The sequence below is a fragment of the Haemaphysalis longicornis genome, unplaced genomic scaffold (assembly GCF_048455015.1).
Source record: "Haemaphysalis longicornis isolate Haplotype H1 unplaced genomic scaffold, Haemaphysalis longicornis Haplotype H1 scaffold_7, whole genome shotgun sequence".
Taxonomy (NCBI): Eukaryota; Metazoa; Arthropoda; class Arachnida; order Ixodida; family Ixodidae; genus Haemaphysalis; species Haemaphysalis longicornis.
In genome coordinates, this window is record NW_027526422.1 from 111403718 (window position 1) to 111419137 (window position 15420).

General features: G+C 43.3%; 1 protein-coding gene across 1 annotated transcript; it reads left to right on the forward strand.

Annotated features, from left to right (window-relative positions):
• Window positions 1–4402: 4402 nt before the first annotated feature.
• On the forward strand, window positions 4403–13840 carry LOC144146813 (glutathione S-transferase 1-like). The gene is made up of 5 exons (XM_077678739.1): window positions 4403–4615; window positions 8342–8400; window positions 9435–9576; window positions 11763–11933; window positions 13626–13840. Exons 1-5 carry the CDS (start codon window positions 4475–4477, stop codon window positions 13767–13769), a joined length of 657 nt encoding a protein of 218 aa, XP_077534865.1. The 5' UTR covers window positions 4403–4474; the 3' UTR covers window positions 13770–13840.
• The last annotated feature ends 1580 nt before the right edge of the window (window positions 13841–15420 follow it).

The following is a 15420-nucleotide window of genomic DNA, read 5'->3' on the forward strand; positions in this document are numbered from 1 at the left end:
GCGGCAAATATTAAATAGGGATGACGCGCTTTCGAGGAAATCCGCCGACGCGGCTGCTTTTCAAATAAAAGAACCATATAAGGCAAACTAGTACAGTCAAAGAAAGAATTTAGAACGTAGATTGAAGAGAGAAATAGAAAAAGAAAGAGGAACGAGAGAGCCTGGCCAGAATAATTTTTTAATTCCTAAAATTCCGGGGGCAGTACGCTTGAAAATGTTCTCCTAATATATACATTTCAATAACTGTTCGATTATTAACAGTACAAATAAGGTAATTTTACTCAACCCGGCCGAAAATTAGCAAATATGTGAAAAACGTTTGTCTAAAAAATTACGGCGATTCAGTAAGTTTTATGTTCGCTCTTACACGTCGCCCAATTTTCCCCACAAGTCGTGGAAGTAGCCCTTTCTAATGGCGTCCTATGAATTCTTTACTAAACCAAAAGTTGCCTTTTTCAGAATGTCAGCCGCTTGGTGGAGACAGCACATCTTTTATGTAATATCAAAGTTTAATCCTGGGACCCTATTCCCGGCACCATATTTAACCGCGACCTGAATTCCCCCGAATATTTGTGTGATTGGGTTTTGCTTTTAGACACGCGCTTCCGGTTGACAAAGCGATTGCGCGTGCTTTCGTCATTTTAACGTTTCATGACGTTTACTGGTAAAAGTTTTGAAGGTTTTCTTATTGCTCTGTAGGGAAAGCGCATAATTCTTGCCCGCCAATGAAAAACTAGAAATGCAGCGGACATGGCAAAGGCTGTCTTTGCTATTCAACAACAATACATCTTGGGCGACACGCCCTCTCTGTGATTGGTTGACAGGGTGTGATGTAATATAAACAGTTGGCGGGACGGTTATAAATAGTTAGCGGAACACTTCCCTCAAGTCTAGAGACAGTATATCCTACTACACCCATCATACCTTTAGGAGACGAGCCCATGTTTTCAATCGCACGTGTTTAAGGGTTCCTTACCGGCATAAACTTTTACGCCTCATTTGTTCTCATTCATCTTGACAACCTGGCCCTTTACACCAGCCACCTTTATTACCTTCTGTATTACTTTATTTTTAATCAGATGCTTTACTTTTTTTTATTGTCCCTCTCATGAATTGACTTTCGTTTGACGCTCTTTGCCCTTATTTGGCCTTGAGTCATTAAAATCCAATCATTATCGTCATCATCAAATGGAGCAAAAAGTTTCTCCCACCTTCGGCGCCGTGAAATTTCCGTGAATTTGCAGCAGACAATAGCATCGCGCGACGCGTGGTTTAAAGCGGTTTTCTAGAAAAAGAAATGATAGTTTTGACTGTTTCCTAGTCAGCCACAACGGGGCACTAAAATATGGTCTCGTGTTTTGTTTTTCGGTTGACAATAAAATAGCAACAATAATTGGCATTACAGTGATATAAGAGGGCAGTACAAGCTTCTTGCAGCCTACTACTCCGAACCTAGCCCTTACCAGCCCTTATTGCGTCATGCAATCGATGGTCACGGCCGTATGTTCCTGTGGTCACGCCATAGACTTATAACATAGCAGTAGACGATAGAGTGGCTGCGGTGGCGGTAGGGAAGGTGATAACACGACAAAACTTGTATCGAAGCAGAGAGCTCTACTACGTTACTTAAAGCAATTGAAAGAATAAAAACATACTGTATTAAAGATTGTGTGGTGTTCTGTAGCTCAACACTCGCCATTCGCTCGCTTTTGGATAAGAGTTTCTTGATCGCCGTGTGGTGTTAACTCCAATTTTAACCAAAAATGTGCTTCTCTTGCTAACCACAGGTGTCTTCCTAATTTTAAAATACGTTCCAAGTGTTTTTATGTCTCTTATGCGCTATATTTGATCGCTTCGTTGTAATCTTTGTAAGCTTAGCGTCAAACTACACTGGATATCGTCACAGCTATGTGTGCATCACGTCATTGATTGCTTACGTTTTGCGTACGAAAAAAAGAAAAGGATGAATTCACTGGGAATTTAGGCAGTAGCAAATAGGGCCCTTGAACAATAAATGGCAATAGCAGCAGATTGGTTGTCCTTACCTGCACACACCCCTATTTTTAAAGCGAAGCTTTTATCCTCTCAATGATGGTGTCTGTAGGCCATCCAAGATGCACTGCAGGAAATCCAACTTTGTCTCATGATGATGGTGATCGCGGATGCAGTCACAATACATGAAATCGCTTCCTCTGACTGGAATAAAACTTAGAACCCTCGCGCTATTATGAAGATGACGTCTATCGATTGTGCCATTCCAGCATGGTCGAAGCTGTTTGGATTTGTTGAGGATTGAATGTACGCGCGAAATCAAGCAGAAAATGCACCTCTACATCTGACGACGGCGATTGTTGAATGCTAGGGAAAGCCACGGAATGCTCATGTCAATAGAGCACTAGAGAGTACACTCGCAGTGAAGTAAACCGACCCGATAGGATATACCTTATTTGTATGGCAAGGTGGTGTAATGTGGGTCCGCCCGATTGTGGGTCGGTTCGTTTTGTGTTGGGCTTCACTTTGGAAAGCATTGCGCTCTTCTATCTTCGTCGTTTCGACAGGGAGGTGGTCAATTGTTTAAGTCTATAGAACAAAACGCTTTTGCAGGGAAATTACTTCGAAAGGTTTCATATGTTTCCTACTTGCGAATGCCCTTTGTAGCAACCTTTTTGTTCACGCTTTTTGAATTCCTGCAGAAATCGGTGCAACACCAAACTACGAAACCGCTGCCATCCGCGGAACGCTTTTCACCTGCCGGACAGCGAGTCTGGCTTTCGTGCTTATCTGAATACGCTCAGTGCACGCACAATGCCCCGATTTGTTATCGCGAGCTCTTGTAGACAAGAAATGTACAAAGGAAAGCACACTGAGTGATGAACCGGAATTCCAATACAAAGAAGGAAAACACAAGCTAGCAACTGCCCGGCACTCCTCCAGCGTGCGTGCGGACACTTCAACTAGGCGAAGTTCAACGACGCGGCAGACGATTTTGCAACCACGACCGCCATCCAAGACCCACAAAACAAACAAAGTTGGTGGAACTATCGCTGCTGGAACCTCGCCCTGCAATACAAGTCACGAAGCTCCCTTGCAGATAACCGAGTCGAAGGAAGGGAGAGCAGTAATTTTGTTACGCACGCGCTGTCGACACAATCGGTGTTGCGGCGATTGTTGTGCCTCCGCATACAGCGCTGGTAAGAGAAAAGGGATTAGCGGAATAAGCTTATAGAAAAACTGTGTGAGGGATTCGTCATCTACCTCAAAGGAGAGATGTAGCTGATGTTGACTTTTTTCAAATTTAATTCATCAACGCCTATATTTGCAGGCAGGTAAACTACGTGAAAAAATCAGCGTTAAAGCATGTATATCTGCATAACTCGGTGATCAGTTCGCTTATGCATCATGTTTTCTTACTGATGACCGTGAGGCGTGCGACATTCCATATTAACAAGAATAAATTATATAAAAAACGTGTTTTCGGCTGAACCAGTCACAAGTCAGAATGCTAAAAGTGTTAGCTAAATGAATGTCTGAACTGAAATACTTGATAACGGCGAAAGCGGCGGCTGATGTCTAAGGAATGTCCTCTCTTGGTGTAATTTATCCTGCACAAGATAAGGAAAAAATTGCGCATAACGTACCTTGGTTCAACCCCGCCTATTTCTGTTGAGCAGTGTGTGCAAATCTAAACGAAAACTTACCTCGAGCTCTGTTACACACGACGGATGCAACCATGGTACCGGGCCCTTTTTCTTCTTCCAGGCACCTAAACACCACAGCGATAAAGATCAGCCGAAAGCCCTTCCTCTGCCAGCCAGCCAGAGTCCCACTTCCCTTAGCGATATTGTAGGAACCCATTCAAATTTTGACGCTCAGTTACAAGCTGGTGCTGCGTATCTGCTAAGAGACTGGCCGGAGATAACCGGTATGGACCGATTTATACAATGTGGGGGTATCCAACGCGCGCAGAAATGTCAACGCACGCGTGAGTTTTCACTTTCTGCTGCGTTGACAAAGCACCACAACGGCCGTTACCGGAACGGCACCGTCGGCGTCAGCAGCACAGCGCATTAGGCACTACCCACTACGGCGGATTAGGGGAGGTAAGGGCCGATAAGGCGTGCTTGCGGGTTGGTTCCCTACTGCGTTGTACAACGAGCAGAAAAGGTCCAAACATTGCCTGAATATTTATTTTGTTCAATATTTGGTCTAGTAATCTACTTTCTAAATAAATGCGATATAAAAAGCTTTGATGGCTCGTCTACCTTCAGGCCGGTGAGCTACTCTTCATCACTACTTATGCGGGTACTGTAGTTCAGTGTAGCAACGCCAGTTGTTGATAGCACCATGCTCTTTGGACTATCGGCGGACTCGGTTTAACGCCCTCGTCGGCACTGTCTGTCGCTGATACGTAGCCGCGGCGCTCGTCCCGTTGTAAACAGCCTGGGTCCCTGTAACACTCCTATTCATCGCAGCCATGCCAGCGGATCTGTACAGTCTTCCCGGCTGCGCCCCTTGCGGATTTGTACGCTTGGTGGCCAGGCACCTAGGCGTCAAACTGAACGTAAAAGACCTCGATTTTTCCAAGAACGACCATCTCGCCGATGACTTCGTGAAGGTAGGGGCCGTTTTTCGCAGTTATTTTTATGCTGTGATCAGGGTTCGTGAGTACAATACAGTGCAAGATGTGGTAAAGAAAATCCACAAAATTGCAAAGAAGGCGTGATCACAGGATAAATTTTATTCTTGACAGTGCTAGTTTCGCAAGATTCGTGTGTCCAACGTTACCTAACATTGTCGAACCCTAGATGCACCCTTTAAGCCATAACTAAGTCAGGGTCACGTGTATTCCTACCGTGTTTTTTTTTAATGGAAAATCTGCAGCGAGTACTGCTCGCAATATTTTTCTCTGAACAACATTTCTGCTACTGCCACAGACAGCACAGCTAAGATATACCCCGTTTTTTTGGAAAGCTTTTTTCTGTGGGTTCACCAGAAGATTTAACCACGAAGCTGGTAGCAACCAGCAATGTCCTTTCTTGTTCTTCTGTGTTTGTAGTTATTCGCACATGTGCAACACTTGGTTTAGGATAAATTGTGTGGTTAAAAAGATGTGAAGGTTTTTTGTGTTGTTTTTTCTCTTAGGGAAGCTTACATATACAGCATCGTAGTATATACAAATTTGCAGTGTGGTGTGACTCGCTGCTTCAAAAATTACAAGGAACTGCTCCCTTCACTATTCGTTCTTAGGACCTCTGTGCTGTTTTGGCAAGGGTGACTGTCAAAAGGTTCACTGAGGGGGAAGTTGTTGTATAATGTGACGTGTGGACCTTGTGATTTTCTTTAGGTGCGGAGTACCTCAGGACCACACAAAGTCCTTCCGCGTCCGTGCGCATATCATTTACAATTGCGAAAAATTGTACAGGCGCCGTTAGGATTCGAGCCTGTGTCTGGTAGACCAGAGAGAGTTAGTGTCAGTCATCTCACAAACTGCGCTACGACCGTGAGTTGGTATCCCGAGAGTCAAACAGCTTACTCTCTCGTCTGCAACGGTGCTGAGTACCTTAGGACTTCCCTATGTCCATCCGCATCCATCCGTGCGCACACGACCATCAAGCGAAAATCAAGCGAAATTCGATTTGATCCACGAGTGGCAGTTTCATTCAGGGAATTATCAAGGCGCAACTCACGGCTCAAACCGAATGACGGTCCGTGCGCAAATCGGATGTCACTCGGGCCGCAACTTTTATGTCATTTCAAGTCCCCGTACTCCGCACCAGTGTTGTACGGAACGGCATTCCAAAGAACGGCGTTCGAAGAAACGGCGTTCCTGGAACTAGTTCCTTTTTAGAGGAACGGAGGAACGCCAACGTTCCATTAAGGGTCGGTGGAACTGTAACAGTAACTCGTTAGGTTTATGAAGGAACGGTAGGAATGCGTTTCTTCTGCAAACGTTACATTGCTAGGATTTGGCGGCTTTTGATGCCAAGGCTCGAGTATAAAAATCCATAATTCGCGACTGATAGATTGATTGTAGGGTTTAACACGCCGACGCAACGCAGGCGATGAGGCGCGCCGTAGTGAAGGGCTCCGGATTAATTTTGACCACCTGGGGATCTTTAACTTGCGCCGAAATCTCGTACACACAGGCGTTTTTGCTTTTCGCCTCCATCAGAAAAGCGGCCGCCGCGGCCGGAAATCAAACCTGCGACCTTGTGCTCAGCAGCAGAACGCCTTAACCACTGAGCCACCGCGGCGGGTCTAATTCGCTACTGTGTTTCTCTTCCTTACAACCTGGCCCTTCAGCGGAACATGCTTCCTCGAATGACTAAGGTGGAAGAATAACCACGCAGCTAGCCGCAGCTTGCGCTTGCTTTCATGCCGGTTGAGCTTACGCGACGTACAACGGGTGAATAGCGCCGCCGCAAGAAGGCTTTTCACTTTGCATCGTTTGTCGGGAGAGGTCAGGATGCGTGTCTGGGCGATAGAATTCTTCCCTGCGGGGCAGCGCTGCAGGGCTCTTGTGAAACCGCCATATCTGTATCAGAGTCCTTCAATGAAGGACTCTGTCTGTATATTGTCACCGCATTAGTTCGCTTGAGGTGCGGGTGCGTTGCTGTCTTGGGAGCTGCGCTCGCGGTGAGGTCACTCGAGGGTCACCGGCTATCAGTAGGGCTGGGCGCGCAGCAGTGTCTCGGGATGCTGGACTGCTCGAAGTTACAGAGTACGCATGCACTTCGTCACGGCGCGGTCGGTCGCCGTTCTGGCGGGAATTGGCCAACGGGAGTGCCAGGTTCCTTTGTATTGCACGCGTCGTGTACAAAAAGGGCAGGAATTTCGTCATTGTTGGGCTTAACTTCGTCGTGTGCCGTATGGACAATACCTGAGTGAGGCCACCCGATCGTGGACGGCCAGCGTTCAGACTTTCTTTAGTGTGTCGGGTTCAACCTGTGCTTTGATTTTTTATACTGTAAATGTTTTTTACGCACGTGATTAAGCTCCGCGTTATTTATTGTGCTTTTCTCTTCCGCGCATTTCTAACCACAGCAACTGATTTGTGCGTTGCGTCCACATATTTGGCTATCTGTGGTTGTTTCCTTTATCTAGTACGCTGATTGGGTATAATTTCGAATTCTTGCGCGTAGATTTCATGTGTGACTATGCTTTTTAATTTTATTTTTTTCTTCTTGTTATCGCCTCCCTACTTAAACATGTATTGCGAACCTTGTAGCCATTAATTAATCTGCTGCGTTTTGTTACTCGCACATTTTAGCTGTATTATCCGCAAAGCTTCAGATTTGTAACCCCCGTACTGAATTCTTTGCAAAGAGCCTGTACAGTAGTTTAAAGAAACTTTAATATTGAACAATCATTCATTAAACGACTATGTATTGTTCCTTTCGAAACAGTTTCTTAAGCAAGAATTTTGAAGATGTTCGGCATGCGGGTAACTTTCTATCTGCACATCCGAAGCGCACTAACCTAACTGCGCATTTGTAAGACCGAAGTGGAAAGTGCGATATGTGTTGCACCCATAATAGAGGAGCACAAACTTATAGTTGAATTTGTGTGGAGCTGACCGGTGCTCCTTGAACAAATTCATCTAGGAGCGTTTCTTTGGATTCTTTTTATCTCCAGATAATCTGCTGCCAGCGGTGTTCCTATTGGTATAGTATACATAGTTCGGTGTGAGTTTTAAATTTCTTTAAATAAATTTTAAATTCAATTTACCTTTATTTCGCCTCACAGTTACCCGAAACCATATATTAATTTTTTTAAAATTGAAATGTAACGCTAATGTAACGACAGGTTCCAATTTTTGAAGTGGAACTGGAACGCGTTCCTTTCGCAATAAAGGAACTTGTAACGGAACTCGTTTCAAAACTGGGAAGGAACGAGGAACGAGCTTTAGTTCCTGTTTTAGAGTACCGTTTACAACACTGATCCACACCCTCGCCATCATCCACGGAGTGGAGATGCGGCCATTTTTGTTTACTGTTGATGTATTGTAATAGTATTTTTCCCTTCCTCGCAACAATTTGTATTAGTGATACGGACGTACAGTTTTGTTTTCCCAGACGTAGTTAGGACTCTCTCCGAAATACCGTCGTGCAGCGAATGGTGTCTGATGCGCTCGGTATTTTTTGCACCACGCAAGATTGCTACCAATCTTTATTTTAAGGGGTTTTACTGATGCGTATATTGTGCCATGTTTAATAATTTTGTGGGGAGAAGCTATTGGTGCTTTTTTGCGCGTAAACGTTTATTGGTTTGACACCAGGCTGCGTCACATCTGGTGGGACTTTGATAGAGACGAGTTGACTATGGTTTTTCTTTATTTCAGCTCAACCCGTTTCACAAGGTGCCCACTCTTAACGATGAAGGTTTCGTGGTCTATGAGAGGTATGTTGATTGTTTTGTTTTGCATGCAATCATGATGTTACTTTCTCTACTTCTCAATGACTATTGTTCTTGGTGCTGTTTGGTTCCGAAGCTTCATCCAAGGCTTTTCTGTAGCAGTGTAGGTGCCAAGAATGAACGACCTTGGCTTTTCAGTGCCTGTAAACATGTTTGGCTTAGAATCACTTTGAGGCCTTGTTGTTTGAATTAATCGAGCACATTATTGTCTGACTCCCTCATTCTGTCGTTTTTACGCTTTGTTGTGTACTGAGTGTTTATTATGCATGAATTCATGCATAATTTTTTTGTGTTATGATCTGGTTCTGTCTGCGGTGTCAGGTAATTTTAATATTTTTTTTGAATAATACATGTCTTTAATTCCTATACAATACAGTAAATGCTAAAAAAACGTTATTTCGAGAGGTACAGTGTCGATAGGAGCTAATACAACATGGCGCACGTGAACAAAAGAAATATAATCAACGCTGGGAGAATAGATATTTTTGACAAAAAAAGTGGCTGCCAGAGAAATGTAGAGTAAGTAATCCTGGGGGATGGCTTTAGGGAAATGAATGAAAGCGTAAATGTATTTTACAAAAAGAAGTGTTTCGGGGCGCAGATATATTGATGCAGATAATGAAATGGGCAGGCGCTATGAACACAGGAAATTTCCTTAACGGCACCTATGAATAAAATTTTATGAATGGATGTCGCGGTTATTTCCAAACAATATTTAAGGCGCTTCTGAACGCTAACGCAGTGAAGCTGACACACAGCAACTGGGTGCATTTTTGCGGCCTCACCCCCACTGTAATCATGCGATGGTTTGAACTTCGGGATGTCGAAAGCGTGTTAGACGAGTTGACCGAAAATATCACGCGTGCGACCCAGTGACGCAACTCTCATTATAAACGAAACCGCAACGCCCAGACAAAAACATGTACTTGTATTTATTTCTTAGAATTCTTACAATGCTTACAATTCTTACTAATACATTTGATGTTTTTTCTCTGTTTGACCTTCATTTTTTGGCGCAGCAACGCCATCGCCTACTACCTTCTGCATAAGTACGGCCCCACATCTGACCTTTACCCTGTCTGCATAAAAGACCGAAGCCGCGTCGACCAGGTTATCGCCGCTACGGCGAATATAGTGCAGCCCCATGTAATTACTTTTTACGTAAGTACAATCGGGACTTTTATTCATGCAGACTAGGATGACCTTTCTAAGTTTAGTCCCGGGCGTTGTTCTCCGCCCAAACACGTTTGCATTCACCATTGACACCTATTGACGAGTGATTCCACGTCACGATGTTGAGTTATTTAAATTTCACAGAAATTCGAACCCACGAGAGTATAATTGTGAACAGAAGGAGTTTGTTGTTACCCGGTTTGGGTTTGATCTAGTCCTTGGGGAGTCGGAATTATGAACCATAGTAAAGTTCAATTTATTGCTCGCTCTCTATGAGGAAAAAAGGAAGGAATCGCGGGGCGCTAACCAAGTACAAAAATGCAATATTTATATATATATATATATATATATGATATGAGTTGCAAGCTGTTCAATGAGCTGGAAAATGGTCGATATTTATGTGGCCAGGACGTAGTGTAGCGAGCATGGGCATATGGCCGGCATGGTCCTTCCCGGCAGGTTCTTTGTAGCTGGCGTTGGATTTACGGTACGTGATTACATCACTAGCCGGGTGATTTCTTTCTCCCGGCTAAAACACAGGTGTTGCCCACTCAATCTTCAGAGAATGTTCATGCGCCTGCTCGACAGTGGTGTTTGTCGTATGATTATCCTTCTTGACATTACGGTGGTGCTCCCTAAGTCGTCTTGAAAACTCCTGTGTTTCGCTAATATGGAATTGATTGCAATCACCGCACATATTTTGTATACCCCTTGTGGGAACTAGTCAATCGGCAACCCGTATGTTACACACATGAACTTCCTAAAGAGCATGCTGGTCGCTACGCTGGGAATGTGCGTGCGATACTTTAAAATAAGCGCGATAATGATTTGCTGATTTTAGGGATGCGCGTGCATAGAACTTTGTGTAGTGTTCTTGACTTGTGAACATTTTCAGTGCTGCAGATAAAGCGTTTAGGATAGCGGTTTCAGCTGATTTCACAGGGAATCGTTCCTAATTCCGTTTTCAATGAATCGTCATATGAATAAACGCGTGTGGTACGCTTTATGAAGGGCGACCACGGGGTTTCTTGTGTCTGACTGGTTAGCACGGTCGAAAATTAAGTAACGACCGCTTCCTGCATACTGAGACGAGAAGAGTGCTCTTACCCTACCGAACCTGTAAGTGCCAAAAAAGTAGCATAGTTTTTTCGAAGTTCACCGTGAACTCTTTATGGGTATTCTGGGCTCTAGGACTGTTCAGGAAAGGCGGGACGTGTTGCTCCTTCAAAAATATATACAAAACCCCACAAAATAGCGCCATTAAACCTCAGTGCTAGAGTGAAGGTGGCGATTACCTTTCCCTCCCATGCTTACATTACAGAATTGACCGTGGTAACCGATATTTACGCTGCCGTTGCCATGGCATGTGTGTGCTGATTCAGGGTGCCACCATAAGAAAAGTGGGTGTTTAGATAAAACGTCAGCAGTCGCTGAGTTCGGTTACGTCTAAGGGAGTGCGCCCAAAAAGACCATTGTCTTCTTTTAGCGATTCGTTCCACGTGGCTGTTTTCTGACCCATTATCTTTTTGATTTGGTTTGTGTACATGTGTAGCACTGTACCCTTCTTTATTTTTCTCCTCCTTCTGAAGAGCTGTCCACTAGGCAAGTTGCTTATTTTTCACAGTTCTGTTTGAGTGCCAAGACGATGGACGAAGAATAAAGAAATCACAGGGCGCATGTTGTGTGTCTCTTTCTTTAGGGCCTCTACAGTTTTGTTTGCCCTTCCCCTCCAACCGCTACAAAAAGCAGTGGGCTCAACAGCTTGAAGCCGTGGTGCCGTGCTACGTTCTCAAATGTATCCCCCTTTCCACCATTCCAGTCGGCCCACCTGCAGACCCAAGAACAAACTTTAACAATCATGTTCTTTTTCTGTTGGTGTCGAATGTTGTGACCGATCCTTGCGTTGTAGAATAAGTAGTGTGATTTTTCTTGATCGCGTTTAATGCTAACTTAACTTTTCACGAAATGTTCGAGCATGGCAGGTGTTCCAATGTCACTTCGGAAGAGGAGTTGGGAAGTTGCGGTTGGTTAAAAAAAAAAGACCGCATTCCTACAATGCCATATCGCACGAACAGCAGAGATTAGTGCAACGCCGAGCCACGAACTCATTCGAACCAGAGAAATTACACTCGTTCGCAGTACAAAGCTGCTGCATTCTACCGCCTTTTATGCAGAATCTGCTCTTCTACAAACGGGCCAAGCCATCAAAGGAGCATGTTTACGCCTTCGAGGAGAATGTGCTCAAGTCTGTTGATCACCTCATCGGCGATGACAAATTTGCCGTCGGTGAGAATATCACTCTTGCCGACCTGAGCATCGTTGCCTACCTGGTGCTCGCTTTTGAGGTAAGCGCTGTACAGAGTTGGCTGTTTCTATATGTACCAAATAATGATCTCCGCAAAAACGAAGTGAGCGAGAAACCCCGTCATTTTTTTTTATGTTGAAGTCAACGAGCGAGCATTTCTATAGCGTCACCGAAAATGCTTGCTTCTCTTCGGCACTCCAGCATCTTGCTCCATTTATAGAAAGAAAGAAGGTCACTATCCCTGCTTATTTCTTTGCGGGAGCACCGGATACCCAAAACAGAATTTTTTAGTTTGAAATTTTATGTTTAGAAGAAGATTTATATGTTATCGCCTGGATGATGAGTTTTCCATATTTGTCTTGATACGGCGCGAAATGTATGAGCCATTTGTATTGGTTCCTGGGTGTTGCGTGGAGGAAGAAAACCTGCCGAAAATTTTGCAGCACAGGCATGCGAATAATACATGAAAAACAGCTCAATAAAGTGCAATATTTTTCTGGCAGCAAATCCAAGAAAATGATCTTTAGTTTGAGTAACACCAAAATCCCCGATTTCGCTTACCAACCGAACATTTTGGAAACCCGGAATACGCGGTTTGAACCACAGAAAAAAAAATACTGAGACATTTTAATGAATGCTGCTCTATTACTGATTTTCTTTAGCTGTAAATAATAAGCAAAATTTTCTTCGAGATTTTAGATCTTCGGGAATATGTCCGAGAGAAAAATGAAGGGTTCTTGTTTTTTTCGGCGCGAATGCCGAAAAAACAAGGACATTAGGCAGCTGTTTGCTGCGAGTTGGCTTAGGTCATCGTTAAAACCAAGTACAGTGGCCCTACAGAAGTTTTAAAAATGTTGTCATAGGTAAGCATGGTTATCACAGAGAAATAAACGGGGTTTTAATTCTGTACATTCGGAGTACTTCGTTTTTGTTCGGTACCGATATTGATGTTTCGTGCGAAGAACTTAACTGTCAGTCGAAGAAATTCCATAAACATACTGAAGGAAGCTTGTGTGGGCGGCAAGTAGTTCTGGTACATGCGGCAATGGCACATCTAGGGTGCAAGATTTTATAGCAGATTCCTCTAGTTGATTTCAATGAGCAAGCAAACCCAAGTATAAAGAAATCACATAGGGTAAGGAAATGTCCATTGAACCGCAAAACCGCCGGCCTCGTCGGTATCCAAAGTTTCTGACTAGCAAGAGATGGTTCTTCAGTGGAGCCAGTTCATGTGAGAAGACTAGCGAAACATAAATCTTCTCTTATCACAGACGGAAACAAACTTGCTCCACGATGAGCATTCTATTAGTTAGAATAAATTCCGTAATGCAAATGTTCATACGGAGATTACGGCGGTTCTACAGTATGCAGGCTTTTGTTCTATGCCCGTCGAACATTTTGCACTTCACGAGGGTTGGGGATTTGTCTTAAAAAGATTTATGGTACAGCGGCACATGCCATGTCATTGCTCCCAAGTTTGATATTATGGCTTCAATTCAGCCTGGAGTTACCTGCTACCGGTTAGTTACGAAGCAGGTTGTATTTCACAGCAAAGCCTTGCATTGCTCAATGTCAAATAGCATTTCTCATACGCTCGCCGTCTGTTGGCATGTTTAAGCCCGCTTTGACTTGCCCTGTTGATGTCACTGAGTTTCTCGCAAATGACTGTTTTATATTTTCTTCTTCAGCTGACTCGACTGCTAATGGCAAAACTTTTATTCTCTCACTTCAGACTGGCTTCATCGACAGCACCAAGTATCCCAGGGTAACAGCCTATTACGCCCGAGTGACATCTGAGCTTAAGTACTTCAGCGAGATCTACAGTTCCGGCATCAAGTACTTCAAGCAACGCTTGGCAGAACTTCAAATTGTTTAAGAGCTCAGATTTGAAATTTGGGCAAAGTGTAATCGTTCTGCTAGAACCATAATAAAAAGGACTGACGGTTTGTTTTCTGTAATTTTATTGATTTTAAACATATTATCTTGCGGCATTCAATATTGACGTTAAAATATTTCGTTTAAAACTAACAATCGCTTTTGTTTCTTGTTGAAAATACACAGAGATTACAAAATAGAATGACCACCTGCAAGCCGCCTTCGAGCAGACTTGGTTTTCCATCTTGTTGAAGAACACATTAGCTTACGCAAAATATAATCGGAATGGTGGTGGATGAAAAGATTAGTCGTAAAGCAGAGCACACCTTATAAGCAAAACATGAAAACATTACAACAAAACTGATAATGAACTGGAAGCAATAAAATCCTTCGCATTTAATGGGCGCCCTTAACGTATTCATCAGTTTTTAACACGTAGCATTCTTTGCCGAGTTCCCCCACAGCCGAGTTCCCCCTGTAAGCTGTCCGTGTCCACAAAAACGCAGATGTGACAAAAGTAACACCTTTAATCGCCATGGTAGCGTAAATGGAGATAACTGGTCATACTAAATTTTGAAAAACCTAAAGAGTAATAAAAATAGAATAAAAGGAAAATTTCAAAATATAATCTGCAAATCAAGAACATACATCTTATACATTTCGCCAACAAAAAACGAAAAATAATGGAAAAAGTCTGTAAATGAACGTTTGATAAAGGAATGAAATATAGCGTAAACGGACCATCTGCAGTACGCGAAAATGAAAAAAAAAACATAATTAGCGAGTGAAGGCACAACACCGCAATAATGTTCGGCTGTGTCAATTTCGTAAAATTTACTTCACCAATACATTACTCAGAAATAGATTATTGGCCCAACCAACTTCCGTTTCCACTCGCATTGATCATCGCCATAAAGTAGGACTTCCGTCAGGGCACACCAAGTGTTTTCAGGAGTCATTTGTTCCAAACACTTCTGTATGTTGGAATCATCTTCCTCATGATATTGCTGGTATGAAAGATGCCGCTTTATCTAAAGTTGCTGTCACTAATGTTATTTGCACGTAGCCTTAGTTCAACCCTGTAGCAAGCGATGTTACTTGATTGCAATTTTTCTGTTGTTGTATTTTGATTTGTGTGCTGTACATGTATGTATGTACCCACTACCCTCTGTAATGCCCTCGGGCCTTGAAGATAACTGAATAAACAAAAAAATAAATGGTACAAATTTACATCATTGGCGAGAACAATCAAAAGACAAATAAAAAATAAAATACTCCAACATCTTTTGTTTGTCATAGCCATATATCAGGAAATCACACTCTAGACAAGTGGCATGAGACTGCTACGTATTAGTATACAATTTTCTGAATTTGTGCAGTTTTTTATGTTTTTTTCTTTTGAAGCATTGCCCATAGCATGATCACCGCGATGGCAACAGATGTCCGCAGCGTATGTTTAAACCAGGGGATGCTACGTAAACCCATTACCTGTAGTCTTTACCTAAAGATACATTCTATTCACCTCCAATTTGACCAATCGTATACTACTTTCCTGGAATGGTAAAGACAATAACGTGACGTGCACCGTGTTCCTAGCGGTACTGCCATGATTCAAAGTAATTTTATTCACAATCCCACCTCGATCGTCGATG

Bases quoted from the DNA above. Each gene is read 5' to 3' on its own strand.
- LOC144146813 (XM_077678739.1), top strand. From the start codon at position 4,475: ATGCCAGCGGATCTGTACAGTCTTCCCGGCTGCGCCCCTTGCGGATTT. The intron at 9,577-11,762 runs GTAAGTACAATC...CCTTTTATGCAG, and splicing joins CCCATGTAATTACTTTTTAC to AATCTGCTCTTCTACAAACG. The intron at 11,934-13,625 runs GTAAGCGCTGTA...CTCTCACTTCAG, and splicing joins ACCTGGTGCTCGCTTTTGAG to ACTGGCTTCATCGACAGCAC.